The sequence below is a fragment of the Diplotaxodon limnothrissa genome, linkage group LG17, assembly GCF_057381915.1.
Source record: "Diplotaxodon limnothrissa isolate DT_005_m linkage group LG17, D_limnothrissa_male_GT1.1, whole genome shotgun sequence".
Lineage (NCBI taxonomy): Eukaryota > Metazoa > Chordata > Actinopteri > Cichliformes > Cichlidae > Diplotaxodon > Diplotaxodon limnothrissa.
This window is the reverse complement of record NC_140612.1, coordinates 501,672-520,508: the sequence shown is the minus strand read 5'-3', so window position 1 is coordinate 520,508 and position 18,837 is coordinate 501,672. Positions and strand designations below refer to the sequence as shown.

At 39.2% G+C, this 18,837-nt stretch overlaps 1 protein-coding gene and 1 pseudogene across 2 annotated transcripts; one reads left to right on the top strand and one right to left on the bottom strand.

Moving 5' to 3' along the window:
* The first annotated feature begins 360 nt into the window (after nt 1-360).
* On the top strand, nt 361-5,508 carry LOC146614408 (uncharacterized). 2 transcript variants are annotated; one of them, XM_085376429.1, is made up of 4 exons: nt 361-375; nt 1,752-2,486; nt 2,862-3,254; nt 4,432-5,508. In XM_085376429.1, the coding sequence occupies exons 2-4, from the start codon at nt 1,983-1,985 to the stop codon at nt 5,506-5,508; spliced, it is 1,974 nt and encodes a 657-aa protein (XP_085232555.1). In that variant the 5' UTR covers nt 361-375; nt 1,752-1,982. The 2 variants fall into 2 exon arrangements, with proteins under 2 accessions (XP_085232555.1, XP_085232556.1); XM_085376430.1 differs by lacking the exons at nt 361-375; nt 1,752-2,486 and adding an exon at nt 3,806-3,922 and having other exon boundaries at nt 2,868-3,254.
* A 2,272-nt stretch (nt 5,509-7,780) lies between these two features.
* On the bottom strand, nt 7,781-10,073 carry LOC146614407 (uncharacterized; annotated as a pseudogene).
* Between the last annotated feature and the right edge of the window lie 8,764 nt (nt 10,074-18,837).

Here is an 18,837-nt window from a genome sequence, read left to right as displayed (position 1 = left end):
GCGAAATGAAAAGCCGAACAAATGCTATTGTTTTTAGAGTCTTAGCTTACGTGTGTTTATTTCATATTCTCAGTTCTTACCCTCCCCGACTAAATCGGTTTCAGTTATGTACTGAAATATAAGAATGGACATTCGAGGCTTCTTTCAAAGAAAAAACTCAGGTAAATGTTATTTTATATATTATGCTTTGTATGTTGTTCAGTATATTTCTATGCAAAACAAGAGGGATTTCAGTACACAGCAGGATATTCACATTTGTAACCAGATATTTACACTTTAGGGAGAAAACATTTTTACTGTACAACATCAATTTGTTTTAGATAAATATTGAAATATCTTTTGAATTAGTTAAATGTCAGAATAAAGAGAGACAGAGCTTCTATTTTTTATCACTTTCATCAAATTTAGGAGCACATGTACACTAAGTTTGTTAATTAATAAGAAACTCCAGACGATTCCATTCTGAGCTGAAGAAGCTTCTGATTGGTTCGTAGAGTGTTTGCATATAAGACAAAACACAGAGCCTGTTTCTGTGACATGGGAACATCAAGAGATGTCAACCAAAACACCAGGAACAGAACTGTGGAGCTCCATAAGTGTGGCTCAAGTTTGAATACAATTTGGTGCCATTTACAATTAAGAAATACAGACAGTTTCTCTCTTTACTTTAAAGTTAACAAATATGTTTTTATATTTATCTAAAAAATAAACATTTAGTCTGATTTGATGTTACAATTAAAAAAGTGTTTGTGTTTTGATCTGAAGAGTACATTAATATGTGGTTTCAACTGTATATTTAATGATTGTCAGCACAAAGAGGGAGAGAGAGGAACAGAGAGGGAGATGGAGAATGAGGACAGAACAGATGAACAAGAGCAGGTGAGACAGACATGTTAGTCAAATGGTTGTTTACCAAAAGTATCACCGTATCATAGGTCCTCATGTATCTCGTACCTAGTGTTTCTTTTTAGGTTTGTTATTTTTCAAATTCTACATTTATTAAGTTATTAAGAGGTTGCAGCCCATGAATTTGGATGTTGTTATCTGGCTGTGCCATTACCATGGTAACATGGACAGCATGGCACAAAATACTTGGTGGAACTTACCTTACTTATACCTTACTAGCAAAATATTTTTTAGTAACGTAGTATATTGCTACAGGAAAAATGATTCTATGTTTCTTTACCTTCTTTTAAATGTACAAAGATGCCCTTTGTCTGTTGTTAGATTAGTTTAGAAGTGTCTTTTTAGACTTTCCCAGCAAAGACATATTGTTTCGGGGACATATTGTTTTATCTCTCCCAGCTCTCAGCTGACGAGACTAGCACCATATATGGAGTTGTTTATTTTATCTGTTTATTATTTTCTTATCCTGTTCTCACTGTCTCTGTGATTTGTGCCAATAAAAATGCCAAGCCACTGTCCATGGTTGTGGGTTGTTTCCAGCAGCTCACCCGTGTACACGTTAAGCATAAAAAAGTAACTTTGTCTCATTGTGTCTCTATTCCTCCTGGGTTTATTTTGCAGGGTTTTCTCCCAACATATATAAATATCTACTACTATTACTATACTAATACTAACACAGCAACAGTAAAGTAATAAGACAGAAGTTGACAGAGTAACTTTTGATAATGATCATGAACAGTGATTAAGAACTCTATTCTAATACAGTTAGTATTCCATGTGTGCTAGTGTGGCTTCCTAGAGTAAAAGTATATTAATACCATTTCTCTAATGTTTTATGTCTGCAGGTGGATAAGGCAGTGCTGTCCGTCATGACTGATGGACAAATGGCAAAATACATAAGGACATATGGTGACAGACTAGCTGTCCAGTCCTTCTGTCAACAAACTAAGTAAAGCACGGATAAAGAGACTGTTCTGCAGAACCTAAGAGATAAAATTGCGGCACGGAAAGTAAGATCAAAAACCAAAGGAGTGCTGTGTGGTTCATCAGGTGTGTTCCAAAAGCAAAGTGAAGGGATGGCAAGACAGAGAAATACTGCAGCAGAGAAGACCTGCAGAAAAATAGAAATCGGATGGCTTCATTTAAGCAGTAATGAATACCGTCAAGTGAGAACCAGAAATGGTGGAGGAACAAGACATGCAACTGTGGAAAAAACTACAACTGTAGCTAAGATTTTGGAAATGGGAAAGGACCTGTTTTTTCCAGATGGGTACTCGCCAAAAGGGAGAGTTGAAGACTTTGTCATTGATATCTGTGATTTTAAAAGAAATCCGATTGCTTTAGATGACACTGTTGGCAAACTTTATGAACAAACCAAATTGAAGCTCCTGAGATTTTACATTTGCACGAAAGATGAAACATTGTTAACAGTTCAGTCCTCATCTGAAGAGGATTTTTCTGCCAGCATAACTGAAGAAGATTCACCGGTGACATTACTTGGATTTGACAGTGAGACAGATGATTTTGTCCCAGATCTACTTGAACATGGGGATTCATCTGACAGTGACACTGGCAAACAGGTTTGTTAAAATAAGAAAGTTATTATTAAAAATAATGATCACTTTAAAGTTACTGTATTTTGTTGTGTTTAGTAGTGCTCGGTGGTAACATGCGACATTTTCTAATTTTGTTGTACTATTGTACTAGGTTTGACTGTGCAACTGCAATAAAGAGTTGTCTTATTCAAGTGCTTTATGTACATCTACGAATATTTGCACTTCTGAAGGATGAAATTATTCCAGGAATTTGTTGTTGACTTGTGTGGTAAGGTACATTTAATACATCTGTGAAAGACTTACAGCTTTTTATTCATTAACATGTACAAAATGACTGGCTGCTGAAAAAATAATTGAATTATTTTCGTTTGTGTCTTGTGTTTGTTTTCTGGTTCACAGATTCACAATTTCCAGATGGAACCCAATCCAAAAAAACTGAAATCACTCTGTGAGGCAGTGACAACACAAAGTCCAGAAAAATCCCATCATATGCATTCAACCCCAACAGACATTAAAAACACTGTCGTGGGACAGCGGCAGCAGACTGACTCAAGTGATCATGATTTCCCTGACCACTGCTCTGAAATTATTGATCTGACCAGTATAGTTCCTAACAAATCCTTCAAACTAGAGTCCTGGGACAAACTTCCAGAAGATTTGGAATTTTGTTTTCCACACATAGACGAAGCGGATACGGTTGTATGGAATCCTGAAGAGGATCTTGTCAGAGCAGATGGTGATGACACAGTCGTGATAACCCTGAATTATGTCAACAGTGAGGATCTCAGACAGGTAAGACCATGGACAGTTGTGGTTGATATGGTTCAAGTGTGACAAAATATGGAAATTTATTAATAATCAAATTCAGTAACTTGCATAGTTCTGATTTTAAAAAAGCTGATCATGCATTCCTGCTTGGACAAAATTTAAGCATGTGTGTTATTTTCTGTAATATTCTTTTGGATCTTAAAAGAAATAACTCACAGTACTGTGAAAGAATTGCTCAATTTCTATTAATCAGAATTCATCTCTTGTTTGTTTAAAACTTGATTTTTTTGCAGCAGTAATACAACATTTTAAGTAGCAATAAGTACATCAAGATCTGATAAAAACCTGTGGGATTCCACTGTAATATGTCTTTTTACTCTTGTAAGTGAGACATGTAGGCTGAAAATAAAGTGGTGTATTTTTGTTCTATTTCTTAATACCTATTGACATATTTTGCAGACTTTTTAAGAACATTCATGACTTAGAATAGGCCAAGGTAGAAGATTGAAGAAGAGTCTTCTAATCTTGAAGGGTTAAGGTGTCTGTTGTCAATTAATGCAATACTTCCTTCTCAGAATGCCGACACAAATGGATTACCTATGGATGGTTTCCTGCTACCATTGTCTTCAGCTAATGGCTTGCCCACACCCCATATGCAGTCAATACAAGAGGAAGCACCCCAGATTGCACAGGTAAGATGGATCAATTCAGGCAACCATAAACACCTACCTTTACATACTGTAGAGATGCCAAAAATGTCATGCTATTTTCTGAGGATATGGCAGTTTGTGGGTCTATTTGAATTAAAAGGATATTGTCAGTTGAGAGACAATTCCAGTGTTTTACATTAACATAAGATTAAACAGGAAATTTAGTCTTGAAATCAAGTTATTTACATAACACAGCAGTGAGACATTGTTTTGGTGTCACTATTGTGTTCTCTACCTATTTTGCACATAAGTGAGTCTTCTCATACATGTAAAGAACACTTGTATAATTTTCTGTGAGGCATACAAGGACATCCATCAGGCCACAATGTTAATGTTATATATAAATTGTCAGTGCAACCATGGTTTGGGAATGTACAGCCCACTAAAATTAGACAAATAAATTTCAAACTTTTTCAGAACATTGATATTGTGTAATCTGTACAATTCATTTGCATTTCTTATGGAATGTGCATGTTTTGTCTTTTACTCAGGACCATGGACTGAATTTCATTGCACAAGGTTTGCATTTAGATTCAAGCAACCAACTTTCCCCATCAAATTCAGGAGACCCACAGAGCCCCCTACATGTATCAATTCGCAGGATAAAAGTTGTTGATGATCTTTTGGCTGTATTTATAGACAGTCGCATTCTGAATGTGACTTTAAAGATGAACTTTGTAAATGAAAATGCTGTTGATGATGCTGGGGTGTCAAGGGAGGTTTACACTGCATTTTGGGAGCAATTTTTGGAACAGTGTGAAGGTGAAAATGAACGAGTTCCAAGGCTGAGGCCAGACTTTAGTGAGGCTGAATGGCAAGCAGTTGGGCAGATATGGGTGAAAGGCTTACTAGACCATGGTGTCTTTCCAGTGAGGCTGTCAAGGGCTTTCATTTTAGCCTGCATCCACGGAATGGACTCAGTTGATGTAGACATTCTGATTGCATCGTTTCTCAACTATCTGCCTCCTGTTGAGAGATCAGCTGTTGAGAAGGCTCTCCAAGGCACAATGGATGAAAATGATGAAGAGGACCTGCTTGACCTTTTTACAAGGATGGGTTCCCACTTCCTACCACCTAAGAACAACATGCAGCCTGCCATTGAAACAATGGCTCATAAGGCCATTCTCCAAGAGCCTAAGTATATAATGGATTGCTTCTCCACACCCATGGCACATCTGCAGCTGAAACTGGCAGACAAGGAAAGTGTGTTATCTCTGTATGAGACAAAGAAGGCCACAGGCAAAAGACTAGTGCAGCTATTTGAAGCAACAAAAATCATGCTGTCTCACGGAGAACAAACAACGTTTAACCATCTTCAGCGTTATGTTAAAAACGCTGATGAAACCAAAGCTGAAAAAATCCTGCGCTTCTGCACAGGATCTTCCGTGATATGTGTTGACAAAATTTTGGTGTGCTTTAATGCTGAAACTGGGCTCAACAGAAGGCCTGTTGCTCACACCTGTGGAGCTACCCTTGAAGTGCCATGCACTTACAGTTCTTATCCTGAATTTCGCACAGAGTTCGACAATGTCCTTTCCAGCAATTACTTTGAAATGGACATCATTTGAACTTGATGAGTGTACTAATGGTTAGAGCTGTAATTTTTATTTGTATGATTATCCTTGAGTTCATAAATTCTGTCTTGTTTCATTTTGTCATTGAAGCATTTGATATATTCAGCCGTATAACAAGCAGTCACAAATTTAATTTTCTGATGGTTTAGTTGTATGTTAGGTCAGATTTCACAAGGACTCTTTATTGTTTAAAATTCTTTGAAAATGACCACATCTTTAACTTCTGTTGAAAACAAGGTTTGTGTTTAGCGTTAGAGGGACAGATCACATCAAAATTTGCTGTACACATTGTCATTATTTTCTTTTACTCCAGCCATCAGCCAGAATAAAGGCTCGCTTTTGTTTTAAGTTGATTGTCCTCTCTCTCTCCTTGTCTGCTTTTGGGTACGTTCTCTCAACACACCTGCATACCCCGCAGTGACACACATTGGCTTGCTGTTTATCCATCTAGAATGTTTTGTCGTGAGTTGCCTAGTTTTGGGAGATATTAGCTGTAGAGATCTCTTCCTTGTTGAAAAACAACATGAAGCTACATAAGGTCTACATAAGGACTTTGCTACTAAGCATTAAGTACCATGTGAAACAAGAGAGGGGTAGGCTTGTACAGTCAATATCTCTAAAATTGGGCAACTCACACTAAAACAGTGTGGATTAAGGAATACTACAGCTAGCGAACAGAAAAATTTGTAAATTTGATTTTAGGGTGAAAAGTCCATTAATATTAGTAAAGAATGTCACTATGGTTGCGAAAGAAGTTATTGAAAGTTAATGATAAGACCCTGTTTACAAATTCTTAAAGCTGATGTGGCCTATAAACATCATCTTGTAACAATAAGTCCTATTTTCCCTTGATTAGCTTCCAAAATGTTTACTAGTTGTTTTGTTAAAAATCATATTGCCATCACAAGTTTTTTTTTTTTTTGAAAGGACTTTGCCATAATGTGACATACAGATGATTCACAATTCTTTATACTGTCTTATATAATTACAAATTAACAAGCAATGATAATCAGATTTAACAGTTTCTAGGATAAACAAGATTGTAGGCCAGGATTTCTAATTAGATTAAATAGTATATATGGTTAATTATAAAGTATTGCTACATTTTTGACAGATTATGCACTTCTGTCTACCCTTCTCTGAAATTAAAGTGCCTGGGAACACAGGCAGTCAATACACAGATGTTGTCGATATGCTTTTGTCATTTGCAATTTTTTAGTTGTCTGTACTACATAGTCCAAAAATAATTAGAAATTGATTAGATTTCAGTTTATTTGTCCGGTAGTTCAACAACACATATCATCCTTTCAGAAGTGGTGAGTTTTGCAAAAATAGCATTCGAATGAAATTGCTGTTCATCAACAGAACAGGTGGGTGCAAAGAATTTGTTATTCAGCTGATAAAATAAGCTTCAGATAAATTCAGTGACAAAAAAAGAATGTTTATATCTATTAGAAATTCTAAGAGTTCAAAAGGTCTCTATTTAGTTCTTTATTTTTTCAGTTTTGTTTAACCAACATTAAAAAACTAAAGCTCTTCTGGAATCAGAATAAATAGTTTAAAAAAAAAGAAGCAAAAATGACATGAAATAACTATATTTTTAGCCAGAGAAACTGGAGTTCAGCAAAATGCCAAGGTGCCCCCTCTCAGATCATGATGCCCCTTAGTACCATTTCATGTAGCCTGCCAATGTGACAGTTGGCGTTATAATATATATAAAGCAGCAAGGCATAATATCATATCTCTTCGATTTTAAACAGTATTCTAGCCAATATCAACAACTAAACATTCCCATCATTAACAAATACAGATGGTGTAAATAAAAACCAACTCACCATTTAAAAATTATTACAAAATACTCAACATAAACCACCATTATCTGATTAAACACTGTACATTAAAACTCCTAACACATTAAATTAAGATGTGTCTTATGTTTTGATCCATGTATCAAGCCAAATACACAGTTAAAGTAATTCGAAGTAATACACATAGACATGGAACTTGATAACATTTGACAGAACATTACAATGTTTTTGTGCTAAAGAACACTCAGAATATCATTAACAGGCAGAGACTCCCCTTTATACTTTAGTTCACTGACCCTCCTGGAACACAACAATAAATATTTCTACATAAGATATTCTCATAAATGACTGTGTACTAGAAAGCTTACAGTTTACAGTCTGTTTAACATCCAGAAGTTAGCTTTCGCACATATCACAGGTCAATTTTGAGTAATGTTCTCTGCTGCATTGTATGCAATTTACACTAATGCCATGATGTTCTCTCTTAAATGCATGTACAAGTTCACAGCCTGATATGGTTGGTGGAGTCAGATGGGACTCAGTCATGATGATATTGCACAGTTCATATACATCGGGGTCACATGGTTTGGTCAGTCGAAAAACACACTCAGTTTTACACATTTCAACATGTTCTTCTTCAGTGGGGCAAAGGAAGTCTCTTGTCCCGTAGAGCTCAGGTAATGTATACATTACATTAGGTCGACCACTGGGGATATTGATGTTTGCTGATGGCCTGATGGAGTGTGTATTCCAAACCTGTGCAGTGTCATCCAGCTCATCCTGTTAAAAAGAATACAGAAATTTAAGAAATGCGATCGCATGTACGTATATACATATACGCAAATCACGATGAGACAACTCACTCACTGAGAGGAAGGTTTATTAGATTTATGCAATTTATTATTTTTAAACAATCATGTGCATTTTTGTAATCATGTACTTTACCTAATGTCATCTGTACAAGTGTTTCACACACTAACTACGGTTACTGTTATGCTGTGATATCTTACATTAGTACTATTAGTCTTATTACTACCTGCTTGGCTCATCTACTCACCTCATAATAATCAATTTGTTTTATGTCACTGATCATTGTATTTTGTATTTGTAAGTTATTTTGATATCCCAATCGAAATAATTCCAAATTGTAAATAGTTAATATTATAGATAAGAAAATTTCATATGACATGTCAACATAAACAACATAGATGTTACTGTAGTCTTGGTTGTTGAGCTCTTCCTTAAGGCGGCCGATTGCTTAAACCGAAATTATAGTATTTACACAATTTTTGATTTCATTTACTCCCTGCTCCTCTCACCCGCTTCTCCCTGTCTTGTCTCTTTCTTCCTGCAAGTCTCTCCATTCCCTAAACCTGGTACAGGGCCCTATTTCAGGAAGTGAAAAACGATACTCAGGGTTGAGTAACCCCGAACTGTCCAACTCGGAATATTCGGTTTCAGAAAGGCTGATAACAATTAGTTCAATCAACGTGGAGTTGCTTTAACCCCAAATTAAGCGCGCGCACGAGGATACATAAAGCCCTTATTAGTGGAGCACAGATTAAGCGAGTCACCATGGAGACGGAGGGAAAGAAGGCGCGGTCAATGTATTTTACAGCGCTTGAGGCCGAAATTCTGATGGCAGCATATGCCGATAACATGCAAATTTTGCAGAAAAAAGGTAACACAGCCTCAGCTGCAAAAGAAAGGGAGCATGCATGGCAAAAAATAGCCGACAGAGTCAATGCGTGAGTGTTAATTTAAACATTGATCTAGGGATTTCCACCCATTTAACACGTTATTTATTATATTTTATTTTATATTTTATACATTTTATTTTGTGATGTGATGTGAGCGCAGGTGCAACCCAACAGGCCCCAAACGTTCCTGGCAGCAAGTAAAAATGAAATATAAAAATATAGTCCAAACAGGTAAGGTGTAATTGTATTATGAGCCATAGTGCTTGGTCTGTTTGTCCGATGTAAATCAATTGCAGTTAGAGGCTACATTAATTTTCTTTCTGTAAGCACTTATTAAAATTATCTGAGCACATTACAAGTACATATTTGCTTACTCTGTATGCTCAAATGTGACCCGTTATGGCCACTAGAAAAAAAGCGGAGGCCCGAAAAAAAAGATGGGGGTCCTCCACCACCACCACCACACAGAGGCTGAGCAGTTGGCTTCCACATTTGTGATAATGGGAACACCACAAACGAGTACAGGAGACGTTTCACTTCCTCAGTTTCCTTTATCTCTCACTCACACACGCATGCATCCAGGCACGCAACAAAACATATTTTATTAACTCACCTGGATGAGTCCCATGCAACAAAACTGAAGGAGGTTTTTGTCCAGAAACCCACCATCAAAGTACCCGTTGTCTCTGATGTCTGCAAATAAGGATAACCAGAACTCCAGACACTGGCTGCGAAGAAAACGCCACCAGTATTCAATCCTTTGATTGGCGGTACTTGCTCCCTCCAAGTAACTCTCAGGGGTGTCGTTAGGAGCCACGGGCACAAGGAAACGCTGAAAGCCTCTAACATGGCCATTTTCAGTTCCAAGATCGCCCCTCACAACTCTAGGGCAGCCCTTTAAACGCTGCACCGCTTCTATGTAATACCCCCCGATCACTTTCAGATTACTATTTGTTGTGTATGCATTAAGCCAGATTATTTTTCTCGAGAAACCGTCAATACTACCATTGATACAGATGCCATATGGCTTCAGTTTGTCGTAGGAGTCCATGTGCCAGATGAAATTCGGCCCTTTTGAAAAATAGTTCCTCCGCCTGAAACATACTGCTTGCCTCAGTGCGACGCCTCGGGGATCCAGCTCCTTCAAAACCAAGCGCACATCCTCTTTCCTCACGCGTAGTCCATGTTCCCTGCATTTAGCGTACATCCATCGGTATCCGTGAAGCTGCCCAGAGTACTGCAATTGGTTGTCTATAAATTCAACCAAGACGGCCAGGTCAGAGTACGCTTTGTGGCGAGTGTGTCCCCTTGCGCTAAGAACTCTCTTCAGATGTCTTTCGCTTATATGAAAACTGTGTCTAATGCAAAGCACAGTTTTAATGTCTTTATAGTTTAGTCCAAGCTCAAAGTAAAAATCTATGAATCGCTCAAATGGGTGTGTGTCCTCCATCGCTGTGGTTGTTTCTAAGGTTTCAGTGCTGATTTGGAGGTCTATGGTACAGACTTTTGCGAGATCTCGCAATACTTATTGCGAGATCTCGCAATACTTTTGCGAGCGCTCGCAATACTTTTGCGAGATCTCGCAAAAGTCCGTCTTAATTTTTTTTTTCTCCCTAATTCTTCTTTTTTTTCCCTCCCTAATTTTTTTTTCTCCCATGTCCCCTGGGGGGCTCCGTAAGTTATGCAGGCTTGTTTGCACAACAAGGCTAAATAATTATATAAACTTTTCTCAATCTAAATAGTGGACTTTGGTAGAATTAAAAAATAAGTGTAGTGCAGGTCTATGATGATTTTTAGTGCTACTATCATCTAGTTCTGATTCTGGTTCTGTCTTGGTTAAGTCCTCAGTAGTCCTGATTTTGAACTGTTGTAGTCCTGTGTTAATTCCGGATCAGTTCTGGGTCTGGTTGAATTGGGGTTTAGTCCTCGTGTCTTGATACAGCCCGACTTTGTTCTGCCTTGCTGCTTAATTAAAAAACTAGTCTAAGGTGTCCTGCACATGTGATATATATTTTTCCCTATATGAAGTCCTTCTTTTTTGAACAAAACTCAAAACAGAGCCAATTAATCTTTCAGTCATTTCTACACCCCCCCCCCCCCCCCCCCCCCCCCCCAAAAAAAATAAATAATCCCACATGCATACTACTCTTTAGGGCTAAGCCCCGGGTGTTTCAAATGTCTGGCTCCGCCTCTGATGTCAACAACCACCAAACAGCTAAAACAGTAAAAGAGAGCAGGAACACGGATTCTGCACGGAGACGTAAACACAAAGCTCGGACCCGCCGACAGATCAGGATCAGTGAGATGTCGCCTTTCTCACCGACGGCACGGACACAGTTGGGGCTGAAAGCCGACAGCTCGCTGATTCTGATGTTTCGGCGGTTTTGTGTTTACGCCTGTGTTTTTTTGCTGATTCTAAAGCTGTTAGTTTGATCTCTCTCCAAACGGAACCAGCAGCAAAAGAAGATCCAAACTACGCTTCACATAAACATCATCATGAACTCACTCTTAGTGATAGTAGTGATGTGTCTGTTGCGAACGAAACGGCTCTTAGTTCTGACTCTTTGAAGTGAACGATGCCAACTCCTTATTGGGAGCCGTGGGGGGGTTCTCACCCTCTCTCTCGCACTTTTTTCCCGCTTCACTCCTCACGCAGTCTTGTGCTTTGCTGGGCAGAGGGGGGAGGGGCGGTAGTTACACTGGCAGTAGCACAGGAACAGAGCGGGAGGGAGAGAGAGAGAAAGAGCCAGGGACAACAACGTCACATTAGAAAGGTATAGAGATTGAAAATGTGACGTCACTCAGGGGTAAAACCGCAAAGAATTCTGGGAACTCGTGGCAAGAGGTACTAGCGCACGCAGGCTTTTAATTGAAATCAGTCACACAGCGATAAAAAGAAACACAAAAATGTCAAGAAGCTGTTGTATTATTAACTGCAATAGCCGGTCGCATGACAGCCATGGGAAGCCGACGGGTAAAGAGATCGGTTGTTATCGGATTACGTCGTTGAAGAGAAATTGTTCGAGCCATGTTTCCGAAGTAACAAAGAGGCGACGGATGGTCTGGATTGCAGCCATTCAAAGACAAAATATAACGTCCCAGAACCCTCCAGCTCACAGGTTAGTCTGCTCCAAGCATTTACACGAAGGTCAGTCTGCTGTTGTAGTTAATACGTCATTTTCATAACATAATTGGTGATATAGGTTACAAGCAAGTCTGGCGCTGAACAGAAATTGTCGCGCTATGCTCCTTTGTTTATTGTGCATAAATAGTGAATTGTCCTGACACAATATTGTGTTTCGCTTCTGTTATTATGGTACATTGACAAAAACATATACTTTTATTCACAGGGTAAAACAGTTGTTTTGTATCACTGATTGCCCAGTACGATTACAGCATACAGTATTATTGTCACTGCTACATTTCTGTGATGCTACCAGAAATTATTTCCACTACTAATTAATTACCGTTGAGCTCAAAGGTCCTATTAATAAACGGTTAACGAATGTGTATTTATGACGACGATTTGTGAGACTGGTAAACTTATGATGTGTACGATGGTCTTTCGTTCTACACGGTGCATTTCAAGGTCCTGCACCCATCCGTCGGTAAACTGTACCTGGGCTTGTTGCAGTGACCTGAAGTTACTAAACTTCATGAGTGTATGCACTCACTCCAAGAACCGTATAATTATAAATATAAGCTGGTGAAAGTTGGGCAGCACGCTAACGTATTTTGTCCCTCTGTGTGCTCGTAAGGGTCTAACACTTTCACTGGTTTGATTTTTTTTCCTCGTATCTTTTCTTTGACTTTCATCAAGTCTTTGTACGGACCGGCATTGTTCTCCTTCGTTTTGTACATAACTTTTTGGGCGGCAAAGAAAAAGCAAGAATTTATTGGAACCGAAGAATGAACGTTTTGCGGTGCTGCAAATGCTTGCATTTGATGCAGGTACTTGGATTGTTTTGCCACGAGTTCACGGCATGCAATGAGCGAAAGTCACGTGGTCTGTCAATCTCTATAGTAATCATCCACAGCTATTTTCAGTTGCGGATGATAAAGGATTCAGAAAGTTTATTCATGCAGGCCCATATGACAGAGAACATGCATGTTCTTTTTGTTTTCATATTTTAGTTTATATTTAATTGTGTTGTGGTTTGCAGTGTTTTGTGTTGTTTCACTTTAAATTTGTTTAAAAGGAAAGAGCTGAAAATTTAAATAGTTAAAAGTTGAAATGTGAATAGTTGGTTTTTGTATTATATGATTTATTTATTAGATTTTATGTGGAGTGAATAAATAAAAGTATATTTACGGTGGCTCCTACAGACAAAACACGTACAAAACACAACAGAAATGCTCCAGGATGCTAGGGGGCAGTGTTGAGCTTTTGTTACCTCGTGGCTACACAAGCCAGGAAGTACCAACGACCGGATTTGGTGTGTGGTAATAACAGGTAAATGAACATTTTTTTAAATTATTTGAATATATATGAATGCTTGTGTATAAATACACAAACAATACACATATGCTTTCAATTGTGTAATTTAAGTGATCTAGTAGCTCTGTTTTGAAGTTCAGTTAACGCTAGAAATGTGTTTTGTAGTTTGTACGTGTTTTGTCTCTAGGGGCCACCGCATATATTTATATATAAACATATATAAATAAAACCACTTTTTTTTACATTAGTAATTCCTTTTGTGCATAATTTAAAATTATTGTTAATAATAAATTAATTAAAGCAACAAAACAACCTGAAGAGCCGGTTCTCTAAAAAGAGCTGGAAATCCCATCACTATTCCCTCTGACTTTTCTGTTTTGCTTCCACCACAATAAAATTACACTTCATGCACAGCTCTCTCTCTCTCTCAGTGTCATGATCCTGGGCCATGTTGGCACAGTATTCTTAGTTTTTGTGTGTTTTGTGTTTTGTTCTTTATTTATGTCCTGGTTTCTAGGTTGTTCTGTTAAGTTGTTCCTTATTTGACTTCCCCTTGTGACTTTTACCCCCTGTGTGCCCCTCTGTGTATCTGTGAGCCCTCGTCTCCCCTCCTTGTGTTTTATTCAATGTTTTCCCCAGCCCGTTATGTCTGTGCTCTCTCTCCTCCTGTCTGAACCTCTGTGTACTTCCTGTTTTACTTTGACAGTCTCTCGTCAGTATGCGTCATGTTGCGTTCACTCCTGCCCTGTCTCGTTACGATTATCTGTGTCAGCCGTGCTCCCACTTCCCTCGTTAACCCTCTGTGTATTTATGTCCGCGTCTCCCTCTGTTCTGTGTCGCGTTCTCCCTCATTCATGGCCGTGTGTTTCTCCGTCTATTACGTTATAGTTTCCCAGTTTAGTTTGTATGGTTTTGCTCTCCAACAATAAAGCTGTGAATTTTGAGTTAATTCCTGCCTCCGTGAGTTTGCGATTGGGTCCTCATCCAGCCTGCACACAGCCGAATCATGACACTCAGTGTACTTCAAGAACAGTTTCCCGTCTAAAAATCTGTTTTCTGCATTATTAACTTGCTTGTTACACAAGTCTGCCGTTGTTTACAGGCTGTCGGCCGCTGTTTTTTTCCTTTTACTTACTTCCAACAAACCCTAATTTCTGCTGTTCAATAGGCTACTGATCAAATGTAAACTTTTTAAATTATGCATAATTGCAAAACTCTCAGCTGTGTCTCTAATCAAACCTCTGTAACTTTGCTCTGCTTCACTTCAGCAGCATCAGGTAATGTTCATGTGTTGATTCATGGTTTTCTTTCTTTTTTGATCTAATGCAGAATCTTTTTATAAAATCCAGGCCAGGAAAATCACCTTCATGTTTTTCTGTTTTATCTTCAGCTACTTTGACACAAAGGCATCTGCTGTGATGCTCACACCTTTGATAAAGTCTCACAAGTGTCAGCTTTGTTTCTATAGATACAAAAATATGGGAATGTACTGATGCATGATCTGAATTATAATATTTCTGACTGTCTGAGGCAAAATTTCCCAGATTCGAATCGAATCGAATCGAATTGAATCAAATCGAATTGTGGATCAAATCGATTCAGGACCTTGTGAATCAGAATCAAATCCATCCATCCATCCATCCATCCATCCATCCATCTTCATCCGCTTTGTCCGGGGCCGGGTCGCGGGGGCAGCAGCCTAAGCAAAGAGGCCCAGACCTCCCTCTCCCCAGCCACCTCCTCCAGCTTATCCGGGGGAATACCAAGGCGTTCCCAGGCCAGCCGAGAGATATAATCTCTCCAGCGTGTCCTGGGTCTGCCCCAGGGCCTCCTCCCGGTGGGACATGCCTGGAACACCTCACCCAGGAGGCGCCCAGGGGGCATCCTTGTCAGATGCCCGAACCACCTCAGCTGGCTCCTTTCCATGTGGAGCAGCAGCTGCTCTACTCTGAGCCCCTCCCGGATGGCCGAACTTCTCACCCTATCTCTAAGTGACTGTCCTGTGCTACAGTCCATGTGCCTGGTCTCTCACACGGGACTGCTTGTGTGTGAGGTACAGTTCCATAATAGCCACTGATCTTTAGTTAACTGTGGGAATTTCACTCACACATCAGACCCATTCACACTCAGTGCCCACTAATATACCTCCACTCATATCTGAATACGAAGCTGCAGCTGTAATCAAACTGCTGACCTCGGCTGTGTCGGCTGTGTTCTTCCAACTGAGCGACACCCGCCCAAAACCACCAACTCAGATTTCCTTTCTTACACAAATCAAGAGAGATATTTTTGTCTTGTGAAACTGTAATTTAGGTCTTCCCATGACACAGCAGAAGTGTTGACCCACTGTATGTCTGAGTATTCAAGTCAAGCCTTTGATCGCAGTTATGTCGCACATGTTTGAAGCTTTGTAATGAGACAGTCATAAATAGCACTGATATAGTTGGCTGCTTAAAAGAGGCCTCCCACGTCACCCCTGAGGAACATCACTGAAAGGAAATGCATCAGAAGATGCCAGTAACAGCTGATCAATGGCTGCATGAAAGGACATCAGTGCAGAGGTGGGACCAAGTCATTGTTTTGCAAGTCTCAAGTAAGTCTCAAGTCTTTATCCTCAAGTCTCAAGTCAAGTCTCAAGTAATGTCAGGCAAGTCAGAGTCGAGTCTCAAGTCACTGGTGTAAAAGTCTGAGTCAAGTCACAAGTCTGAAAGTTTGAATTTCAAGTCCTTTCGAGTCTTTAAAAAAAAAAAAACGAAAAAAAGCATGTTGCAGTTATGCTAAATGTAAATATTAGACCATGTAATTTTTAAATCTGTGTTTTTCTCAACACATGACAAAATAGTGAACTTAGAAAATATACACAAATTGTGAAATTGCACCTCTTTAAAATGCAGCTCAATTAAACCTAGCTCCAAGAATAATTTTCACCGACAGTTCTGAGATAAGCTGCATGTTATTCTTGGATGCGGTTGTAGGACCGGCTTTAAAATCGCATGACAAAAATATCATACACATTAAAAAAAACTGCATCACCAACGTAGCCTGGAAAACATTTGCTAGTTAGATGAAGTCAGCTATCTCATCGTAGCATATTTATATGCATATTTATAATTATACGCTTCTTGGAGTGAGTGCATACACTCATGAAGTTTAGTAACTTCAGGTCACTGCAACAAGCCCAGGTACAGTTTACCGACGGATGGGTGCAGGACCTTGAAATGCACCGTGTAGAACGAAAGACCATCGTACGTATCATAAGTTTACCAGTCTCACAAATCGTCGTCATAAATACAGATTCGTTAACCGTTTATTAATAGGACCTTTGAGCTCAGCGGTAATTAATTAGCAGTGGAAATAATTTCTGGTAGCATCACAGAAATGTAGCAGTGACAATAATACTGTATGCTGTAATCGTACTGGGCAATTAGTGATACAAAACAACTGTTTTACCCTGTGAATAAAAGTATATGTTTTTGTCAATGTACCATAATAACAGAAGCGAAACACAATATTGTGTCAGGACAATTCACTATTTATGCACAATAAATAAAGGAGCATAGCGCGACAATTTCTGTTCAGCACCAGACTTGCTTGTAACCTATATCACCAATTATGTTATGAAAATGACGCATTAACTACAACAGCAGACTGACCTTCGTGTAAATGCTTGGAGCAGACTAACCTGTGAGCTGGAGTGTTCTGGGACGTTATATTTGCTCTTTGAATGGCTGCAATCCAGTCGCCTCTTTGTTACTTCGGAAACATGGCTCGAACAATTTCTCTTCAACGACGTAATCCGATAACAACCGATCTCTTTACCCGTCGGCTTCCCGTGGCTGTCATGCGACCGGCTATTGCAGTTAATAATACAACAGCTTCTTGACATTTTTGTGTTTCTTTTTATTGCTGTGTAACTGATTTTAATTGAAAGCCTGCGTGCGCTAGTACCGCTTGCCACGAGTTCCCAGAATCCTTTGCGGTTCTACCCGTGAATGACGTCACATTTTCAATCTCTATATAATATGCGTGTTAAATTTTATATTTGGGGTAAAATATCAAGTCTTTTCAAGTAAACCGGTTCAAGTCCAATTCAAGTCCCAAGTCATTGGTGTAAAAGTCCAAGTCAAGTCACAAGTCTTAGAACATTTTTTCAAGTCAAGTCTAAAGTCATAAAATTAATGACTCGAGTCTGACTCGAGTCCAAGTCATGTGACTCGAGTCCACACCTCTGCATCAGTGACACTGGAGTTATATCCACACAAAGCGGCTTTGTACTCGCTCAAAAATGTGTTCTCAGGCAGCATTATTATTATTATTAAAATTATATGAAAAGTGATCCTCTTTAGTTTTTTGCTGGTTACTGCTGATCCAAAAACAGACACTCACTCACTGTGGCCAGCTCAATCAACCTACAAAACTGGTCAAATTCACTTATGACCCCCCCAAAATGCTTAAATACACTTAAAAATGCTTGTGACAATAACTAAAGATTATTGAGAAATAAGGAGCGCGAGTGTGAAGCATCTGCTTTTTCACAGAGATGTTTGCAGAGATAAAAGGATAACACTGCAAAGATCATATTGAATATTTCTGTATGCACATGATTGGTTGTATACAGTGTTGGGAAGGTTACTTTTAAAATGTATTCCATTACAGAATACAGATTACATGCCCCAAAATGTATTCTGTAACGTATTCCGTTACGTTACTCAATGACAGTAACGTATTCTGAATACTTTGGATTACTTAATATATTATCAGGCTTTTTACAACAACGTGAATGTACTATTGCTGTGTGATTTATTACTATTACTGAAGGTCCGCGACTCCGAACTGTAGTAAAGGGACCTCTGACTAATACGGCGGGGTCCCTGTCGGCTCGTAGCCGAAAAATAGCTTTACTTTGTTGTGTGGGTCAACTTTTCTTGCGAGAGACAGAGAGAGGCGTTGAAAGACTGCTCCAATGGAACTTATTGTTTTCAGAGGAAAACACGAACACGGTGTACAGTCGAGTCTTAACAGCTTACTTACAGCTGGGCTCGTCAGGCACTCTTCTTGGCTGCAGTGGTTATTATTATATTTACATGCTTCCAGCTCCCGTTTTTCCTCGATGACAACTCATAGTTTTCCACTCCCCTTTTTCTCCCTCCTCGCGCTCACAGACCCATAACGTGTATGGCAGTCCATTCTCCCAGCAGCACGGACTACACTGCCCATGATGCTACATTCTTTAGAGCTATGCTTGTAGCATTCTGCCTGTTAGCTTAGCACAACAACAACAACAACGAAAAGGCGCTCTCTCACCCAGGAAACACACAGTCGCAGAGAGAGAGTGTCGCCCTGTAACCATGGCAACCGTAACGCTGCCGCCTGGAAC